This window comes from Mustela putorius, unplaced genomic scaffold (assembly GCF_011764305.1).
Source record: "Mustela putorius furo isolate JIRA1106 unplaced genomic scaffold, ASM1176430v1.1 tig00004007_pilon_pilon_pilon, whole genome shotgun sequence".
NCBI lineage: Eukaryota > Metazoa > Chordata > Mammalia > Carnivora > Mustelidae > Mustela > Mustela putorius.
In genome coordinates, this window is record NW_025422145.1 from 13,763,170 (window position 1) to 13,783,402 (window position 20,233).

General features: G+C 58.5%; 2 protein-coding genes and 1 long non-coding RNA gene across 10 annotated transcripts in view; 2 read left to right on the plus strand and 1 right to left on the minus strand.

The window, feature by feature from the left end:
• The window catches only part of ABCA3 (ATP binding cassette subfamily A member 3), a 38,776-nt gene extending 34,683 nt beyond the window's left edge, over positions 1 to 4,093 (plus strand). For 3 of the 5 annotated variants that reach the window (XM_045072220.1, XM_045072219.1, XM_004750676.3), the window contains exons 27-33: positions 256 to 378; positions 457 to 651; positions 1,238 to 1,425; positions 1,904 to 2,074; positions 2,341 to 2,531; positions 2,666 to 2,739; positions 3,208 to 4,093. In XM_045072220.1, coding sequence (XP_044928155.1) covers positions 256 to 378; positions 457 to 651; positions 1,238 to 1,425; positions 1,904 to 2,074; positions 2,341 to 2,531; positions 2,666 to 2,739; positions 3,208 to 3,339 — 1,074 coding nt within the window. In that variant the 3' untranslated portion in view covers positions 3,340 to 4,093. Of the gene's footprint in view, positions 1 to 255; positions 379 to 456; positions 652 to 1,237; positions 1,426 to 1,903; positions 2,075 to 2,267; positions 2,532 to 2,665; positions 2,740 to 3,207 lie in introns of all 5 variants that reach the window. The other 2 variants (XR_006604382.1, XM_045072221.1) reach the window with 2 other exon arrangements.
• A 1,852-nt stretch (positions 4,094 to 5,945) lies between these two features.
• Positions 5,946 to 10,032, minus strand: LOC123389730. 2 transcript variants are annotated; one of them, XR_006604383.1, is made up of 3 exons: positions 9,332 to 10,032; positions 7,024 to 7,099; positions 5,946 to 6,197 (listed from the first exon to the last, which is right to left on the minus strand). It is a non-coding gene; the product is annotated as an uncharacterized LOC123389730 (long non-coding RNA). The 2 variants fall into 2 exon arrangements; XR_006604384.1 differs by having other exon boundaries at positions 5,946 to 7,099.
• A 143-nt stretch (positions 10,033 to 10,175) lies between these two features.
• RNPS1 (RNA binding protein with serine rich domain 1) lies at positions 10,176 to 19,543 on the plus strand. Of its 3 annotated transcripts, none has more exons than XM_004750679.3 (8): positions 10,180 to 10,299; positions 13,200 to 13,387; positions 13,627 to 13,782; positions 14,644 to 14,835; positions 15,112 to 15,214; positions 15,506 to 15,659; positions 17,874 to 18,015; positions 18,689 to 19,543. In XM_004750679.3, the coding sequence occupies exons 2-8, from the start codon at positions 13,317 to 13,319 to the stop codon at positions 18,786 to 18,788; spliced, it is 918 nt and encodes a 305-aa protein (XP_004750736.1). In that variant the 5' UTR covers positions 10,180 to 10,299; positions 13,200 to 13,316; the 3' UTR covers positions 18,789 to 19,543. The 3 variants fall into 3 exon arrangements, with proteins under 3 accessions (XP_004750738.1, XP_004750736.1, XP_004750737.1); XM_004750680.3 differs by lacking the exon at positions 10,180 to 10,299 and adding an exon at positions 10,555 to 10,670; XM_004750681.3 differs by lacking the exon at positions 13,200 to 13,387 and having other exon boundaries at positions 10,176 to 10,299.
• Positions 19,544 to 20,233: the final 690 nt, after the last annotated feature.

The following is a 20,233-nucleotide window of genomic DNA, read 5'->3' on the forward strand; positions in this document are numbered from 1 at the left end:
AGCTTCTGTCCATGTAGGGCAGACTCCCGCCCCTCAGCTGACGCTCTTGGCCATCTGGGCGCGTCCTGCACCGTCCTTGCTTCTTGGCGGTGTGCGTCTCCTGGGCGTGCATGTCAGCCCTTAAGTCCCCCAGCCGTCCTTGTGAAAGCCCGAACTAGCACACCCGCGGTCTCAGAGACCCCCGCCCTTTGTCCCACGGAAAAGAACTCCCTGACCCGGAGCTCAGCCGTTGCGGTCTTTTTCCGGAACAATTAGATGGAAGCTCGGACGTCAGCACCTCCTGAGGACCAGGACGTGGTGGAGGAAAGGAACCGGGTCCTGGCTCCCAGCATGGACTCCTTGCTGGACACCCCGCTGGTTATCAAAGAGCTGTCCAAGGTCAGGCGGGTCTCCCCACACGGGCCCTGGGCAGACCCCCTGGGCTGCCTCCAGGCCCCAACACCTGGTGTCCTGCAGGTATATGAGCAGCGGGCGCCCCTGCTTGCTGTGGACAAGATCTCCCTCGCAGTCCAGAAAGGGGAGTGTTTCGGCTTGCTGGGTTTCAATGGAGCTGGGAAAACCACGACTTTCAAAATGCTGACAGGAGAGGAGACTATCACATCTGGGGATGCCTTTGTTGGGGGCTATAGCATCAGCTCTGAAATCGGGAAGGTGGGTGCAGCCAGGGAGGTGGGAAGAGGGGACACTGTGGAGGCAGGGACGGGGCTCGTTCCTGGCTCACAGTTGCGCAGATGGGGGACGAGGTGGTGGCCAGGGGCCAGAGAGAAGCAACAGGGAGGAGAGAGAGAGGACAGGAAGGTAAGAGCCTCAGGCCAGAAGGACCCTTGCCACAGTGTCTCTCTGAGAAGCCACTTCTCTGGCCCCAGGACCTTGGTGCTCGCAGCAAGGTCTGTGTACACAGACCGATTGTGAGTGTGCCCTGGGCTGCTCGGAGCAGGCATTCCACCAAAAACCAAAGCTGGGTGTGATGTTAGTGACAAAGCACACTGTTTAGAGCATCATGGCACCTGCTGCACAGTGAGGAACCCTGGCCACAGCTCGTGAGCCCAGCAAGGCATGACCGGTTCCGCCTCAGCGGAGGGTACACAGTGCTCTGGGCCCCCCGGGTGTGGGTTTCAGGGCCTCGCTGAGGGAAGGGGAGAAACCACTGGGGCCTGTGCACCAATGGGTCGCCCCAGACCAATCTGCTGGGGGAAACCTGGAGGAGCCCCCCCTGACCCCTGCACCCCGCCTTCAGGTGCGGCAGCGGATCGGCTACTGCCCCCAATTTGACGCCCTGCTGGACCACATGACAGGCCGGGAGACGCTGGTCATGTATGCCCGGCTCCGGGGCATCCCTGAGCGCCACGTCGCCGCCTGCGTGGAGAACGCGCTCCGCGGCCTGCTTCTGGAGCCGCACGCCGACAAGCTGGTCAGGACGTACAGGTGCTGCTGTGCTGGGGCCCGCCCCGAGCAGCGGGCACCTCCATGTCCCGGGGTAGAGTTGGAGTCTCCCCTCCCACAAAGCTGGGGGCAGCCAAACGGGTCCAGGGCCAGAACTCCCACCCGCTGTTCCAGGATCAGATGGGGCTTCAGCGGCATGAGCCGGGCGGTGCAGGGTGAGAGGGCCTGCATGCCAGTTCTTGCCCCTGGGAGGCACAGTCAGGCCAGGGGGAGGTCAGGCCCATCAGGTTCTGGTCAGCACAGATAGTGTTGCTGTCCTCTGTGTGGGTGTGTACGTGACCCCCCTCAGCACAGCTTTCCTTGGACCCCCCCAAAACTACAAGGTGGGCTTTCCAGGCATGCTCCCCTCATTCCTGTTCACCCAGGACGCTCTGGGATCCTGGGACCCAGTCTGGTGCTGGGACATGGGGAGCCCGTGCTAATTATGAGCCTTGGCCTCCGTGTTCCCCTCTGTTTCCAGCGGCGGCAACAAGCGGAAGCTGAGCACGGCCATTGCCCTGCTTGGAGAGCCTTCGGTCATCTTCCTGGACGAGCCATCCACTGGCATGGATCCCGTGGCCCGGCGTCTGCTCTGGGACACCGTGGCCCGGGCCCGTGAGTCCGGCAAGGCCATCGTCATCACCTCCCACAGGTAGAGCCAGAGTCTCCGGGGGTCGGTGGAAGAGTAGGGACAAGGGCTGGCTGGGTGGGGCCGGGGGCACAGACCTGTCAGCAGCTGTGTCGGAGCCCCTGAGGAACGTGCCCAGCCTCGCCAGGCGGGCCCCTCTCTGAACGTGGGAATCAGGAGCAGTGTGATCTGGCCGTGGACACCGGCCTCTCTGCAGGAGCCTCTGTTGTGGAAGGCGGGCGTCGGCATCCCCTGCCCCGCCCCTGTCAGGCCTCTGCCCCTCTCCCCAGCATGGAGGAATGCGAGGCCTTGTGCACCCGGCTGGCCATCATGGTGCAGGGTCAGTTCAAGTGCCTGGGCAGCCCCCAGCACCTCAAGAGCAAGTTCGGCAGCGGCTATTCCCTGCAGGCCAAGGTGCGGGGCGACGGGCAGCAGGAGGCGCTGGAGGAGTTCAAGGCGTTCGTGACCCTGACCTTCCCAGGTGAGGGCCACCACACAGAGCCTCAGCCCTGCCGAGTTCCCCCCCGCCCCGGCCCCTGGCCCTGACCCCTGGGAGGAGGGCCGAGACTCCATGGTCCCAGGCCCTCCAGGGAACACAGTGTCCTCTCCATGCAGGCAGTGTCCTGGAAGACGAGCACCAAGGGATGGTCCATTACCACCTGCCCGGGGATGACCTCAGCTGGGCCAAGGTGAGCATGGGCCCTTCCAGCCTAGCTGGGGCTGAGCAAGGCCCTTCCAGCCATCGCTCCTTCTGTGGTGCTTCTAGGCTCCTTCCAAACAGGAGTCTCTTACAGTTTATACTCTAGCGCGCATCCTAAAATTTGCCAGGTTCGGAGATTCGTTCGAGTCAGAAAAAAAAATGGGTGCAAAAAAGGAAACTGGCCCAGAGAGCATGCCCAAGGTCGCCCTGTGAGCTGGGAAGATTTGGGGGATGCCTGGCCCCCGGGGCCGGTTCACAGGGCACAGCCCCCTACCTCCCCCTGGGAGCATGGCTCACCCCGTCAGGCCCACTCCCTGCAGTGGCCTGGGGCCCCGCCTGGGGCAGGGCTAGGACCTCTGGGAGCCTTACCCCCACCCCCCCATGGCCAGAGCACTCCCAGCCAACCCCCCCATCCCAGCTCCTGGGCTTGTTAAAGCTGTTTCCTCATTCCCACAAGGTGTTCGGTGTCTTGGAGAAGGCCAAAGAGAAGTACGCCGTGGACGACTACTCCGTGAGCCAGATCTCCCTGGAGCAGGTCTTCCTGAGCTTTGCCTACCTGCAGCCGCCCGCCGAGGATGAGGGGCCCTGAGGAGCCGGCAGGTGGGCGCGTGGCCACACAGGCAGGCGTCCTCCCCCTCCAAGTTCATCTTATCCTGCACCTTTACTTCCAATCACCGTTTCTATAATGGACGCGAGAATCAAGGCACAGTGGGGACCAGGGTGTCGGAGCTCTCACGCTGGCAATCAGCATGCGGACATCCGTGCCCAGGGCAGTCGCCAAAGCCCCTCTCTGGAGTGCGGGACCCAGCACGAGCAGCCCAGTAGCCCGTGTGGGCGAACCTCGGGGTCTCTGGGCAGAGCGCCACTCAGGGAGGGGCTGCGGCCGACCTGGGAGTTGCACGAGGCGAGCACTGGCGACACCCCTCACCTGCACACGCACGGAGCCTCCCCTGGGGTGATACAGGGAGCCAGCAGGACGGTGGGCTGTGGGGCTCACCAGGTTGCCCAGAACAGAGAGCAGGTCGCCTGAGGCCACCCACGAGGGAGGTGCTGGCTGTGACTAGGCTCTGTGGCCTTGGCTTCCGGGCGCCTGGGAGTCGCTGCTCTACGAGCGTGCGCTCGAGGCGGGGTAGGGCTGACCCTGCACCCGGCACCATCACACCAGCGTCTTCCAGGGTTCATGGGCTCGGAGAAGGCAGTCCTTCCTGCCCGAGACTAGCTTCTGGAGAAGCCACCAGCACGAGGCCAGTTGGGGACCCCTGCGGGACCAAGGGACCATCTAAGGAGATGCACTTGAAACATGGTGACTCTGTCCAGAAAATAAAGTCCGGGAGGGAACACAACCACGGTGTGTATGGAGGGACTTCCAACACTCACTGCTAGGTCTGGCAGCCAGACCCGCAGGGACCGGAGTGGGTTAGACAGCCCCCCACCAGGTCGGCCATCCCTACCAGGAGGTACAAGCCCAGGGTCAGGGTGAGTGGGGCAGACCGGCAGGGTGGGAGGCCTCTGGCCCTGGGGCCACTCCCAGCTTTAGGCATAAGAGCCTTCTGCATCAGCTCCCTCCGTTTATTTATGTATCCTTATTTCTGACCGTTTTTAGAGTTTTAAATTTATTTGAGATAGAGTGAGTGTGCGCACAGTGGGAAAGGGAGAAGCAGGCTCCCGCCAAACAGGGAGCCCGATGCAGGACTCTGGGATCATGACCTGAACTGAAGGCAGACACTTCACTGACTGAGCCACCCAGGCGCCCCATTTCTGTTTCTTAAATTTCCATGTTTTTATTCTATGCTAATATTCTCTTAGAATTCATAGTTTCAGAGAAGACCTGTCCTATCACTTTGTTCTTTAGGACAATCTCTTGTGCTTTTTATCAGCCTCTCTGAGCTCTGGAACACTGCAGGCTCCAGGAACTGTCTCTTCGCTTTAGAATTCCTTACCCCCTCATCATCTAGTTTCACATTATAAATCATAAGCCCGGGGGTGGCTGGGGTCCTAGACAAGCCCCAGAGGAAGCATCTTCTAGGTAGTGGCCCCTGTGGGGTTGGCCAGGCCCTCTGGGGTGGGGTGAGGGCACAAGCAGTGGCCCTACTGCTTGCTTTTAAGTCTGTGTTAGAGATTTAGAAAATGGGCATTTTCTTCCTTTGAGGGCATGAGGAAAGGCATTCGAGACTGAAGGAATGGCACCTGCGAGGCACACCCCCACTGCAGTCAGCTTGCGTTGGTCCAGAGAGAGGTGGTTCATCTGACAGGGGCCAAGAGGGAGAGTGAGGGCTGCAGAGACCAGTAGGAGGAAAAGTGCCGTGGGCCTGATCAGGCCCTTCTTAGGAACACCACCAGTGCCTGGGGAGAGGGCAGGGCAGGGCAAGGCTGAGCTGCTGCAGTGGGGACCCGAGAGGCCAGTGTGCCACAGTCGGGAAGAGCCCACAGGGCCCGGGGTTTCTGTGGGAGGAGCACGGAGCTGAGGCAACGGCAGTCAGGCAGAGAGGACCCCAGGCACAGCAGGAAGGGACATCCCCAGGTCATCTGCAAGGCTGCCAGACACAAAGCACAGGAGCGGAGAATCCTCGAGGAGCCAGGAGTGGGACCTGAACCCCCTCCTCCCCAAGTCTAGCTGGTTTGGTTTGAGCTGAGGCAGCTCCCGACCCAGGGGAGATGGGGAAGAAGCCACAGGCACACAGCTGACCTGCTTCATCCCCCAACCCCAGCCCACCCCTCTCCCCAACAATCCTTGGGGCCAGAGGGTCCCCAGAGAGAGAGAATTGAGGCCCAAACAGCTGCTGTGTCTGCTGGACTCCTGCCCCTCCCCCACAGCAGTCAGCAGACCCCAAAGCCAAGGTCATGCGGCGTTGGGTGGGGGAATGCTCCCAAGGGGCTGACACCCACATGAGAGGAGAGTAGGTCTGTGGAAACCCCAGCCCCATCCACCGTGTGCCTCAACCAAACCACACACAGTGGGCTTGGGGACAGTCCCTCAGCACGACAGTGGCGCACAGAATGTGGCCTGACAAGGGAGGAGGGCACAGATCCTGCTGGATATAGGCCTCAGGCTGAGCCCCTCCACTGCCTTCCCCGTGGGGATTGCCAGGCAGCAGGCAGTGGGTCGAGGGGTCCCCACCCTGGCCACAGAAACAGCTCCCGTGGGAGGCAGGCTATGGCGGACTGGTGGCCCACACCAGAAGGCCCAGCCCCAGGTTTGGGAAAAAACACGTATTTATTTCTCTGCCAAGTACAAAGTCCAGAGAAGGCAGTCTGCGGATTTCATCACCATCTGCACCGTCCAGGTGGAGGCTCCCTCCTCAAGGTCCTTTCTCAGGGTCAAGGTGTCCCCAAGGCTCCAGGTGGAATTGGCAGGAAGCAGGAACAGCAGGAGGGCGCAGCTCCTGGAAGTCATGTGGGCTGTCCACGGTGCCCACACACAGGCGTGGCTGCACCAGGGGCAGGGAGCTGGGATGCGTGATCTCGTGTTTAGTTGGGGAACCCAGATAGAAGCCAGGATGCAACCCCAGCCTCCACCAGGACTGCAGAGTGCAGGCTGGCATCCAGGGGGGCGGGGGGCACCTGACAGGCCCTTGTTGCCCACCCAAGCTGCTGAGAGCCCACCTCACTCAGGAAGCCCCACAGCACAGCGGAAGTGACCCACCCCTGCCCCCCAAGGAGTGTCGGGGCCCTTTCACTGCAACGGCACAGGCAAACTGGAGTGTTCTGCCAGGCAAATGCCAATTCCAGGTATTCAGGGCAGGACTCCGGGGGAGCCGAGATCAGCACTGTCTCAGGGACCCTCAGCCCAGTCCGACAAAGCGGCTGACAGGACTAAGGCTGACAAAGGAGTGAGCCAAGGCCAGCACCCGGAAGGAAGGCTGGAAGGTTGCTCCAAAGGTGGCCACAAGCTGCCTGGGGATGCCCACAGACCCCAGCAGGCCCAGCCTGCCTGGCCCGGACCCACGTGACCCCAGGCTGAACTTCGTCAATTCCCTGACCACATAGGGATGGCAATATCCCGACACCCCAGACCTGATGCCTGCAGTGATGGAGCCCGGAGATGAGAGGCCAGAGTTCCGAGAGACCGGCAGCCACACCGCCTGCCAGGGCAACTTGGCTGCTGTGTTTATAGGCCACCCTGTGTCTACAGGCACATCTACAGCTGGCACACCATGCCAGCTGCCAGCTGGGTCCTCTGAGAGCCCCAGTCCCATACAGACTGGTCAGTGTGAAGGGAGGGCCACCTGAGCTCACCCAGAGCCTGTGGCCACAGCAAAAGCCTGAGCCTTACCTGCACACAGAGATACATTCCTGGGTAGACAGCCTGGGTTCCACCTGGGCCCAGAGGGGCTAACCCCCACCGGCTCCTGCATCAAGGAGGCAGTACACATAAGTCCTAAGAGGTCCCCCAAACATCAAGGTCAGGAGAGGCTGCTCACACCATCCCGCAGCTAAGGCCAGCAGGCCACATAGGACACCCCACTCTCCAGACACGAGACCCCTTCCAGCAACCCCGGCTCAAGTCTACTCCAAACCCTGGAAGGTTCGACTCCCTTTCCCAAAGGAGGGCAAAGCCACTGGCTTTCCTGCACAAGAGGACTCAGGGCAGGTGGGCCGAGAGGCTACCCAAGAAGGGGCAACAAGGCAGAGGTCTTGGCCCCCACAGCCCTTCAGGAGAGCACCAGGAAGCAGGATGTTGGGGCCTGGGGTCCCATCCCTGCCGGATAGGACCGTATGGCCTGGGCCTCAAGTAGGCATGGAGAGGAGCTGAAGATACAGGGTCGGGCCCGGGGAGCGGGGGCCCTGCCTTCCTTCCTCAACACACAGGGCTGCCCAGGCACCACTCCTGGGGCCCAGCCTACACCCCACAGATGCTGGTGTCAGATGCCTCCAAGGCTGGAGACACTCCAAGTCAACAGGCTGTGGATGGTGCGACATCCTGGGAGCGGGGAGGCCCTGGGAGCGGGGCTGGGGGCCTAGATGGCTTAGCTGCAGCGAGCGCCTCCATACACCCTCACTGCACCCCTGCCTGCTTTGTATCCAGCTCAGCCCCTCCCCGTCCCCTCTGACCCCCCCCCCCAGGTCCGGTGTCCCTATCCTTGACTTCCCTGGGGCAGAAATGAACACAGGGCTTCCGGCATGAAAACCAGCACAAGCCCCCAAGCTCACTGCTCAGGAGCGCCTGCGGGAGTCCGGAGTTGCCTGCCAGCAGGAAGGGTAGGATAGAGCTCAGGACTGGACACCCCACACCTTGGGGACACAAGCCTAGAACTGCAAAGGCCTCCCCACAACTCCAGACCCTCAGTGGTGGTCTGGCCCCTGAAGGCCCAGCCTGGCCACCCAGAAGGACCAGTCGGAGCCCCTTGCTGGGCTCCTTCAGGGGAGGCAGGCACTCACCCGCTCAACCACACAGAAAGGAGCCAGGCCTTGGTGATCCAGCCCCTCTTCTAATGCCTCCCTCAAGGTCACCAAGCCATCACCAGCTCTCTGACCCCACCCAAACGGCTCGGCTCGACTCTGTGGCACCTGGCCGGGCCACCCTGCCCCTAGCGTGGCAACTATTAGCAATAGATTAAAAAAGAGCCTTCTTGACATGCTTTACAATGGAATGCAAGGCCTGGATGGCCCACCATGAGCTCCAGCACAATCCAGGCTACCACTAAACCCTGTGTCCCAGGTGACCGGCCTCCAAGGAGAGCCCCTGCAGAAGCCATCAGGCCCATAGAGAACGAAGGCAGAGGGGACATTCTGATTCCAAAGTGAGAGCAGCCCCACATGCCAATAAGTGAACCTCAACCCTGGGAGGGAAGTGAGGGGCTTAGGACACTGGTAGAACCAGGCCTGGGGCTGGCTGCCGGACACCCTGTCTCTAGGAGCCCTGCCCCCCCCCGCCATCAAACCTGGACCAAAGACCTTCAAAGGTCCCCAAGGACCCATCATCCCAGCCCTGAGTCCCCAGAGCCTTAGTAGGTTGGCACAGGTGTAAAAGAAGGGGAAGCCAGAACTCCTGGAAGGCAGGGGCTGGGGGCCACTAGTTTTAACTTCTTACGTTTCTTCCAAACACATACTGTTGTTCTTCAAAATGCCAAAAGACAAGATGCTCAACTTTTAACGTTCAACAGCTGATGACACACTTGATAACAAAAACTTATAATATTTAGAAACAAATGTGATTGAACTTCTGTGTCTGAATAAATCATGCTTTAGATTTAACATAAAACGTGTTAAAATTTATATGCGTGCCAAGTTATATCACTTTAGCACATTTTTAAAAAGCACAGGCAGCTGTCAGCCCAGCTGGTGGTGTCCCCACCACCCTCTCCCCATGGTGGGGTCACTGGCCTGCTCCCTCCCCACCCAACTGCGTTCGTGCGCCCTGGACAAAGGCGGTGCTGGGTCAAGGCCCTTCAGGCAAGCAAAGGGCAATGACTTGCAGAGGGCATCTGCGGCCCGATCCATCCATCCCTGGTCACCAAGCGGCAACCCGGACACTCCTGTCCTTGCCCTTGGCAGCTAATCCATCTCCAAATCACAGGGCTTCCTTCCTCCAAAAGAGATCCACTCTCCGGACGCTCGCTTCTCTTCCTGGATGCACCTACCTGTTCAAACAACGTCTGGGGCGGGGTGCCACTTCCTTCCACTGAGCACCGAGTAACGACCGCTCGCAAGACACGGGCGGGGACACCTCGGTGAACAAAATCCGAAAGCTCTGGCCCTCTCGGCGCCGGGATTTACTCTCCCCAGTCCTCTGCCTGGGCTCGGGGCCACTACTTTGCCAGAAGAGTCGGCCTCCCTGCCAGCACAGTCCGCCGGCCAGGGGGTGACGCCTCGCACGGGATGCTGCCCCAGCACCGCCCTGGCCTGCGAGCCGCCCCCCGCCCCGGGCTCCCCTAGCTTCTTCCGATGGGCCTCGGCGCCGCTGCACCCGCCTTTCCTCTGCCCGACGTCCCCTTCCACTCGGGTCTCAGCCGCACGGGTCCCTGTGCAGGCTCAGGACCCGACCGAGCACCGGCAGTCCGCACACCTCGGGGTTTTTTACTTCATCAAGCCGTCCCTGCACCCGCCCGGCCCCTGAGCCGCCTTGCGCCCTGCGGGACCCCGGACCCGCCACCAGAGGCCGCCGCACCCGGTCGGCCTCGCCGGCCCAGCCGCCCCGCGCGCGCTGCGGCGAGGACAGGGGCTGCGAGGCAGTGCGCACGCGCAACGGGTGGGGCGGGGCCGCGGCTGCATTAACTCCCTCCGCGCCGGCCCGGGAGCTGTCCGCGCGGCGCGGCCCTTCGGAACGTGGCCAGCCAACCATCTGTCGGCCCCATGAAGTACGCACTCGCCCCGGATAGCCCCAGATATGTCCCCAGCGAGGGAGGTAAATGAAGAGTCCCCTACACGGCTCGCCAGAAACGGCCCTGGCCCTTTAACGCTCCTCTCGCTCACTCCCATTGGCTAGGGCGCTTTACGTCATCGCCGCGCGCCCGACAGCGGCGCCTTCCCGCTCCCGAATCCTGACGCCAGAGCGGCGCCGGCCTTAGCGGCTGAGGACAGCGGGAGGAGGTTGCGGCGGCGGGAAGATGTAAGTTGGGGGAATCCGACCCCATCCGAGCTTCGGGGGCCGCCCGCAAAGCTCGGCGGGGCGCGTGGTTGCAGCCTGCCCGCTCCTCGGCCTCTCGGTAGGCCCGGCAGCCTGGCGGCGCGGCCGCGGCTGTGAGAAGAAAGAGTGTGGCCCGGGGCGGGCGGAGTGGGAGGCGCCGAGGCCGCGGCCCGGAAGTGGTCGAGGCCGCGGCGGGCGGAAGGGCGCCTCAGACCGTCCCCCATCTGCGGCGCGCCCGGCTAGGCCCGCGGGACTCGGAGCAGCCGGGAGCGCGGCGTCCGCCTTCGGGGCTCTGCGGCCGGCGTGGAGACCCGGGCCTGCCACGCCAGGCCCGGCGCCTGGACGGGGGAGTTGTGAGTGAACGCGGACGGGGGCGGTGGGGCGGAGGTGCTTTGTGGGGTGCGGTGGAGGACCGTGCCGTGGTCCGGGTGAGCCCCGGGGACGCGGCCGTTCTCTCCGTTCGCACGGCTGGTGCGGAAAATGCGCTCGGAAGCGGGGAAGTGCTCTGCAGGGGGGACCGGAGCGCCGCCGGCTCGACATGTAACTAACTCTTCTCTCTCTCTCCGGCTTTCGGACGCGCACCTTTCCGGAGGATGGGGGCGGTGACCGAGGCCCGGTGCGGTGACCCGAGCTTGTGCGAACAGAGCGCCTCGGTCTGTGCGGTCTAGCACGCGGCCACGCCCGGCAAAGCCCGCTCGCCCTGTGCTCCTTGACGCGTAGGGTTGGCGCATCCCGGTGGTGCTCGTGGGCGTGGGGGGCCGTGGGGCGCGGGGTGGGGTCGGGGAGTGTGTCCCGCGCGTCCGTGCCGCGCACCGGGGCCCTGCGAGCCTGCCGGCCCGCGGCGACGTCCATGCCCCACGCGGGTGTTGGAAGGGCCTGGTGCGGGGCGGGGGGTGAGTGTTTGCCCTGGTTGGCGGTGGACGAGATGACCTGGGGCCCATGGGTGGGCAGATCTTCACCGAGCGCTAGCCGCATCCCTTAGCCTCCGTGCACACCGTGGCTACTGGGACATTCGGCATGTGCTGTGGCTCCCGCTGTTCCCGGGGACAGTGCTGCAGTGGGTGAGCACTCAGGAAGTCGTGCGGGACTTGGGACACAAGGGTTCATGTGTGGGGAAAGCCTCCAGACATGGAGAAGCCTCCCTTTTTTTTTGACACAAGCCATAACCAGGTGCCGGGTTCCGTAACTGAGGACCCTGGGAGCTGCAGTTGTCTCTGTAACGCTCAGGAGGAAGGGGGTTCAGAAGGGTTCTGTGACTTACCCCAGGTCATACAGCAGAGCTTCGAATCAGACAGGCAGGCAGAGTCCACGGATTCCTACCCTGAACTGTACTCCCTGGTTGTCCCAAGGCCACTGACCTTGTCCTTCCAGTGTTGCTCAGTACCTGTGGGACCTTCCTGTTTTAAGGCAGAACATTTAAACATTAAACATTTAAACATTAAACATTCCCCCAACCCGGGGAAGAGCAGCAGAGGGGACTTTTGCTTGCTTCTGCTCTCACTATATCGCCCAGAGCTGGCCTGCCTTCTTGAGTCACCACCTTCTTCAGCATTCTGGGCACCCTTACCCCTGGGGAAACAATCCCAGGTGCTCACTTGTCTGTGTTACGTACAGGCTGTCGAGGAAAACGAGGTAGAATTGGTCGACACAGTCTCCCAGGGTCTTCGCCTGCAGCCCAGGCAGACTGTAGGAATCCACACTGGAGATGCTGACGATCAAAGCCCCCCCCCCCCACAGGAGACAAGGCACAGAGTGGACTAGTAGTTTGTCTTGAGTTGTATTACGGAGCACATGCCGCGGTGTGGGTACTCCGTTAGACATTAAGGAGCTGTGTCCTTGGGTTCCAGTGCCGCCTCACACACACACACACATTCACACGCACACTTTATTTGGGGGTAACAGTGTAAACCTACAGAAAGGTCAAAAGAATTGCACAGTGGACCCCTGCATAACCACCCACCAAGATCCTACAAGTCACATTTGTGCCGTATTTGCTTTATCCTATACCAGACCACCCACCAATACGTTTCTGTTGCATTTTGAAGGAAACAGCAGACTTTAACGTATTTTTCCCATAACACTTCCATTTGCATTTCATTAGCTGAAGCTCGGCATTGGCATTGTCTGCTTTCTAACTTAACTGTTTTACTGCTTTTTCAGTGTTCGTATGGGACATTTTGTCTGCTTGCATTTGGGTGTTAAATGTTTTGGTGCTGGTACCTGTCACTTTTTTTTTTTAAAGATTTTATTTATTTGACAGAGAGAAATCACAAGTAGACGGAGAGACAGGCAGAGAGAGAGGGGGAAGCAGGCTCCCCGCTGAGCAGAGAGCCTGATGCGGACTCGATCCCAGGAATCTGAGATCATGACCTGAGCCGAAGGCAGCGGCCTAACCCACTGAGCCACCCAGGCGCCCCTACCTTTCACTTTTGAAATGGGTTTTGCTTCCAGTCATAGTATATCCAGTATGTCCTACAAGGAAATAGAACAAGAGATCTGACCACACCAGTAATCCTAGCAGGAGAGCCAAGCTTTTTTCTGTTCTGCATGCAAATGTGGTGTTGCAGTATTTCTAAGGGGATCATAGAGGGCTTATCAAATTAGGAGAGAAAAACAGATAGTATGCCCCCTGTAACCTAACAGTGACAGGCACCGCCACCGCTTCCTTAAGGAAAAGACAACGAGGTGAGGTGAGGGTCTACTTGCGGGGGTGGGGGGACAGTCCCCGAGGAATTGGAAGCGGTGCCTGTATGTTCCTGGCTTTGTGGACGCCCGCTGCTCCCTGTGTTCCTCGCCATCTTCTCGTGTGCTCACCTTTTGACTGCAAAGTGGATTGTTGCCTTGCCAACTCGTTCACTCTGTAAATCCTTTTATCTTATTAGGCTGAACTTTGGCGTAAATTGCAATCGATTAGGGATCGTTTCTCAAACTCGAGTTAGAAGTGAGAGTTCAGATAAGTGAGGCCACCATTGCTGCTTTGAACACCTCAGAAGGGGAGAATGGATTTATCAGGAGTGAAAAAGAAGAGCTTGCTAGGAGTCAAAGAAAATAATAAAAAGTCCAGCACTAGGTAATCCTTCTGTCAGACTTTTCTAGTGCTACTTTGGGGGTGATTGTGACTAGGGACTCTCAGAAAGGGGAATAGTGGAAATGACTTACATGTGACAGTGACGTGTCCTAAGCCACAGACCATTTTGCTCTGTGATCCTCTGGGATCTCGGTAACCCTTGGGATCCCCTCTTTTGGGTAGTGTTGTTTCCGGGTTTGGCCAGAGGGGTACGCGATCTCACACTCTAACTCACCGTCCAGGGCTCCTTCTCCTACCAAACGCAAAGACCGCTCTGATGAGAAGTCCAAGGATCGCGCGAAAGATAAAGGGGCCGCCAAGGAGTCCAGCGAGAAGGACCGCGGCCGGGATAAGACTCGGAAGAGGCGCAGCGCGTCCAGTGGGAGCAGCAGCACCAGGTGGGAGCAGGCAGGGCCGGGCACCCAGCGGCCCCCACTGCGGCTGCGCCCATTTCCTTGCCAAAGAGCCACACGGGCGCTCTGTGGCCTCACTGTTTACACAGAAAACACTTCGAGCTTGTTAATCAAGGCCCAAATTACGCCAGACCAGTTTGGGTCTGCCCCCGTTGTCTGTGGAAAGTGGTGCTCATTAAAGAAGGGGATATTTTGGTTATTTGTTTCTCTCAAGTACTTTTTCATTCACACTCATGATTGGATTACCTTAGCCTAAAGCTTATTTTTATTTTCGTTGAAAACCAGCCCCGGGCGCCTGGGTGGCTCAGTGGGTTAAAGCCTCTGCCTTGGGCTTGGGTCATAATCTCAGGGTCCTGGGATGGAGCCCCGCATCGGGCTCTCTGCTCAGCAGGGAGCCTGCTTCCCTTCCTCCCTCTCTCTGCCTGCCTTTCTTGTCTACTTGTGACCTCTGTCAAATAACTAAATAAAATGTTTTTTTTAAAAAAAGAAGAAAAAAAAAAGAAAAGCAGCCGGAATCCCTTGGCAGCCCTCTTCGAGGCTGGCTTGGCGCTTCCCACCTGCCAAGCTGTATCCGTACTTCCCAGTAGGCACGGCTTCTGTATCGTTAGGAAGTCATTCCTTCCTTTCCTGTGTGAATGCTATGTGAATGCTGTTTCCTGTCCCCACCTAGAGTTTTGGCCGGGGTTGAGGGGGAGATACCATCGCCTCTCCCTGAGGAGGGAGACATTGAGGCTTGAAAATAGGAGGACAGGCTCTTTTTAGAAGCCTGAGCGCGTGCAGGCTCGTCCCGTGGGGAAAAGCGCTACCGTCCCCTGTTGCCCACGACACCTGCATCTCACTCGTCAGGTCCCGGTCCAGCTCTACCTCCAGCTCGGGCTCCAGCACCAGCACGGGCTCCAGTAGCGGCTCAAGCTCTTCTTCTGCGTCGAGCCGCTCAGGAAGTTCCAGCACATCCCGAAGCTCCAGCTCCAGCAGCTCCTCTGGCTCACCGAGCCCTTCTCGGCGCAGGCACGACAACAGGAGGCGTTCCCGCTCCAAGTAAGCTCCCTGGGGAGTGCCTCGGTTTGGGGGGGATTGCTCCCAAATTTGTAATTATCTGGGAACTTACTTGAGTTTACAAACAGAGGGTTATAATGTTACAGTTGCTGTAAAAGCAGACCTCGAGAGGAGGCTTCCTGAAGCGGATGTAACTTGAATGTGCATGAACCGGTAGAGAAAGCTTCCATGTAAAAAACTCACCTTGGCAGTTAGCAGCCCCACTAACAAAAATTTTGACTTGACAAATCGTTGCTGGTATTTTGTTTTTTCTATCAGATCCAAACCACCCAAGAGAGATGAGAAGGAAAGGAAAAGGCGGAGTCCTTCCCCTAAGCCCACCAAAGTGCACATCGGGAGGCTCACCAGGAATGTGACCAAGGTGAGTGAGGGTCCTGGTTCCACCCAGCGGACAGTAGGGCGTGTCTCTTCTGCAGATACGTTAAATGGAAAGCTAGAGAAGCAGGCCTCAGCCACAGGTGAACTGAGAACAGAGGCTCTCAGAGGACTGGCGGGATGTGGTGCGTAGAGCGGAGCAGTAACTCCTTCAGCGGGGCTGTTCGGTGTGAGAGAGACCTACCCTAGGTGCCCAGGCGTAGTCGTCATATGGGGACTTCTTAGCTCCCACGGGGCAGTTGTGGGTGTGCCTCAGAGTGACCCTTCTTTCCTCTAGGACCACATCATGGAAATATTCTCCACCTATGGGAAAATTAAAATGATCGACATGCCTGTAGAAAGGATGCACCCCCACCTGTCGAAAGGCTACGCGTATGTGGAGTTCGAGAACCCCGATGAAGCCGAGAAGGCACTGAAGCACATGGACGGAGGTGGGTGACCCTGCCGGCCCCCCACCGGCTCCTGTCTCTGCTCCCTGTGCGGCCGCCAGGGCCCCATGCAGGGACCTTAGGGCTGGTTTGCAGCCTGGAGGCACATTGCAGTCTCCCTGGAGCTCTCTCTCGGGTTCGGGTTCTTAACCAGGGGGTGTGTGTTTACTGAAAACAAGTTTAATGGGACATTGTTCTTGGAAAAAGATCAGCAGATATGAATACATTAGCATTTTGAGAGTTTTCCAGTCTGTGAAAGCGTAAGGATGAAATGGGGTTTTTTGTTTTATTTTGTTTTTAATAAAGACTGCATTATGAGTCAGTAATGAAGCACTTGGCTTTTTATACGGGAGTGTTTCCTTCCATTTTCTTGGAGAGTCGTTTTCTATTGTACCAACATTTCAGCATTTTTAGGATTACTTTGTTGGATCCACACATTTTACCCGTTTCCTTAAAGCTTGTATCTTAACTGTTGCTGACACTTGTAGCTGTTCTGTAGGGTGCAGCATGGTTGTAACCTCGCCTGAGCACCGTGAGTAGTTTCGGACGGCCACTTGTTTCGTCTTCAAGTCAGTGTTTTAAGGAGCTTGGAACTTGTCTCTGCCCCAGCTTGCTGCTGTTGTAATCTGGACAACCAGGGCCAAGAGCCAGGACTGCCTGGAGCACGCTGTGGGCTGCCAGGCCACCTAGGGAGGAGGGTCTGAGCACCCCAGAACCGTGACGGCCCCGTCACACATGCAGAAGAACAAGCGCAGTGGTTTGATGGGTGGCCGCCCTCGAGCCTTGGTACAGGTGATGTTAGGACACTTCCACTAAGCTAACTCTCTTTTCACTCGACTTAAATACACTGTCGCCCCCCAGGCTCCACACAGCAGTTCTTGACTTTGTAAATCACACCTTCGTTTTGGAGATCTTCAGTCACACATCTTTCAGAGTTGGAACACTTGCTAAAAACCCAAGGACGCCGGCCACATCCAGGGTGTGCATGGCTGTACATAATTCCACATATTTTAAGCCTCTGGTAGGCCTCAAGTATGTGTCCACAAATGTGCTGCGCACCATGAGTGGGGGCATTGGCCAGATCGGTCCTCACAGCTGGGTGGTCAGTGCCTGTGAAGTTCCTGATTTGCTTTGGCAGTGGACCAGGGCACTGCCCCCCCCATGGGGGGGTGTTAGGCTGCATTTAGTTAAGTCTTTTGACTGTGTTCTGAACATGGGTTCACATGCCTAAGTTATTCCCTCGATACCTTTGCTATCTCCTTAACAGTAGGAATTGAGAAGATAAAAGAACTCTCCACCCTTTAGAGGCACACGGGCCTGTGCTCGGTGCCCTGAGCAGTCCCTGGACTGGGGCCAGCGTGCATCCTCCCTGGGGTTCCTAGGTCTGCCCTTGTCTTTCTTCGTTCTTTCTTTTTCTGAGGCCCCAAAGATTCTCCGGCTTCCGTCCTCCCTATTCTCCTTCAGTTGCATTCACACGCCTCGTTTTTTGGTCTGAGACACTTTTTCCAAACCCTTAAGACAGACTTGACAGCTGAACCCTGTTTTATTTTGTTTCCGCACCCCCAGAAGTCTTTTCTTCCTCCTGAGCTGTGGTGCATTCATAGCTCGTCCAGAAATGTGGGTGCCACTCATCCCTGCCCCTGCCTCCACCGCCAAGCTCTTGTGGTGTGGTGGCCTAGTTACGGTGCCCTCATGGGGGCCTAGCACCCTGAGGCCACCTTCTGGTCTCCTGGGAGGTACCAGGTGAGGGGGCTTTTACAGCACAAGAGAGGACCAGGCTACCTAATTGGAGGCCACCTGTTCAGGGGCACTCTTTTTTGAGTTCTTAAGCTTCACCCCCAATCTCAGTCCTGCGGAGCCCCCAGAATGTCCCCACTCCCCTTGCTGGTCCCCTTCCATTGTTCTGGAGGATTAAGTTCAGGGTCAGGGCACAGTCCTCTCCTCATTGGATGGATTCAGGTGTTCCCTTAGGTGCTGCTTCCTCTTGGAGGTGGTTGTGCATCAGGTGCCCCGGGCATCCAGGTGGAGTTCCCAGTGAGGGTCCGTGCTCCCCTGCAGACTTCCTGATGAAACCTCCAGTAGTAGCAATTGTCATATTTCTGTGATGAGTTTCGTTCCCCTGTCCTTGCTTACCACACCAGGCCTACAGCTGGCACGGGCTGGCCTAGGCTCTAGGGGCTTGTCAGATACTGTGTGACTTGATCCCTTTTTCAACAGGACAAATAGATGGCCAGGAGATCACTGCCACCGCTGTGCTGGCCCCCTGGCCTAGGCCACCCCCCCGGCGATTCAGCCCTCCTAGGAGAATGCTGCCACCACCTCCCATGTGGCGTCGGTCACCCCCGCGGATGAGAAGAAGGTAGGTCGGTTTGGAGTCCTACAGGGCATTGCTTGGGGCTGGTGTAGACTTGTACATTTTCAAACACTGTGGTGGTGAGGTAGACCTCACTCAGCCCTGCCCACCCCCATGCTCCATGCGGGGCTCATGCTGTCTGTCCGAGCAGGGCTGCTGCTGGAGGGAGGGGCAGGCCCAAGGTACAGCCATGCATGTCGCACCAGTAGTCCCTGGAGCGCAGTTCCTCTTCCCCTCCCTAGCTAAGAAGATAGGAAGGGTAGGGTACGCGGCTGGCTCAGTCGGAGAAGCGTGGGACACTTGGTTTTGGGGTTGCGGGTTCAAGCCCCATATTTGGTATAGAAATTACTTAAATAAGCAAACATTAAAACACACACACAGGAAGGGTCAGGAGAGGGGGTTGAGTCTGCGTCCTTGGCAGAGGCTAAAGGCTAGAGGCTGGCCCTCCTCTGCTGGTGGCATTGAGCTGCTAGCCCTTTCCGTGGTCATGGGGAAAGGGGTCTCCACAGCACACACCCTGTTCCTTCCGGCTCAGTGTCGGTGCCATCAAGAGAGCTGTCCTGACTCTCAGAATGGAAATGTGAAACCTTACAGGATGGTTTCTTCAAGAAGCCAGCTTTGCCCCTGCTGTCTGGGACATCGGCCTCCGTGTCTCATGTGGTCTTTCCTCTTCCCACAGGTCCCGCTCCCCGAGGCGCAGGTCCCCAGTGCGCCGGCGATCTCGCTCCCCTGGCCGCCGCCGCCACAGGAGCCGCTCCAGCTCCAACTCTTCCCGATAAGCAGGGCTCCCGGAGCTCTGCGCCCTGTGACTTTGATCCCATCCACTTGTTTTGTCACTTCTCTAGCCAGAGGAGGGTTGGTAGGAAAGAAATTCCTCACTCAGGGCAGCAGCTGAGACGTCTCCTCTGACGCAGACTACCAGGGGAGTGTTGGCGGTTCAGGTCGTGCCTGTAAGAATGGCCTCCAGTTTCTGGCTAGGAAGCTCCCCCATTTCCCGTTCCTAAGAGTCCCTCTGGTGGCCAAGCCAGCAGGGACAAAGCAGGGCTGCAGGTGGTAGGGTGGCTCCAGCCTGGACATGGGGCACCTCTTTCATTACCACAAATGCCTGGAGGCTGGGCTGGGGGCCTGGTCCTGCCCTCGCGTGGTGGTCTGCAGGCTCGCTCGGGACAGGCCGCACTTGAGTGCAGCTGCTGCTCCTGTCCCCTGTTCAGGTCCTCGTCCGACACCTAGGGTCCACCAGCCCATGTTAGTTCCCAGAGATGCTTCTGTGTCCACGTGTACTCACACGCACACCGCCACGCCCCTTCATCTCTCTGTCATCACAGACCCTCCCCCTGCCGCAGCTCTTAACGGTGGTCTTGCGGGTTACGTTGGCAACATGTACATTACCTTTTTTGGCTTTTATTGTACAGTCAGTACTATAATTTTGTTGTTTCGAGTTTTGTAACTTGTAGCATTTTAGGCGCTGTTGTGTTTGTACTTTGTTGTGTAGAGTGAAGGGATTGTGTTGAATAAACAGGATTAGAGTATAGAGTCCTGGCTTCACCACCTCTTTCATCCATGGCTGCAGAGACAGCTTCAGCTGCGAAGCACGGGACTACGTTCTAGTTTGTTTCCAGAGTCACACCTCCAGGCTGGGCTGGCCAGCTGTGTGGGGTGCCGGGCCACTGCTGCAGGAGACACAGAGCACCAGAGTTCATCGCCTGTGTGCTCCCAGGAGCTCTGAGCCCTGCCGGAACGGACACGCAGACCGTGGTGTGCTGCCACTCAGCCACGCTTCTGTTATTTCAAGGAAAATGTGGAAATGCATCAGATGTTAAAAACTAAAGTCTCAGTCACTCTGTGCACACTGGATGGTAGGAGCAAGGCTGTGCCCTGTGAGGTAGCACACAGGCCGCCTGCTCCTCCTAGCTCATCCTGCCACCAGGCCAGGGGCCACCTGTGTTTCTTGGAACCTGCCAGGGTCTCCTTGCAGTACGGAGCGAAGAAACACCGTGTTCCCTTTGCTTTCCTGTGGCGGAGGAGGCACTGCAGTCCTGCCAGGAGTGTGTGGGCACCTGCTGCCCAGCTGTGGAAGAGGGAGGTGGATGGGCTGCTCTTAGTCCCCCACACCTGCCTCGGCCACCAGCTTGATTACTGTGCCCCCTCCCCAAGTATGTGAGGCAGCCCCTGGAAGCCCCTTGGCTTCGTGCCCCGACAACAGCCTCGGTGTCCTCTAGTTGCC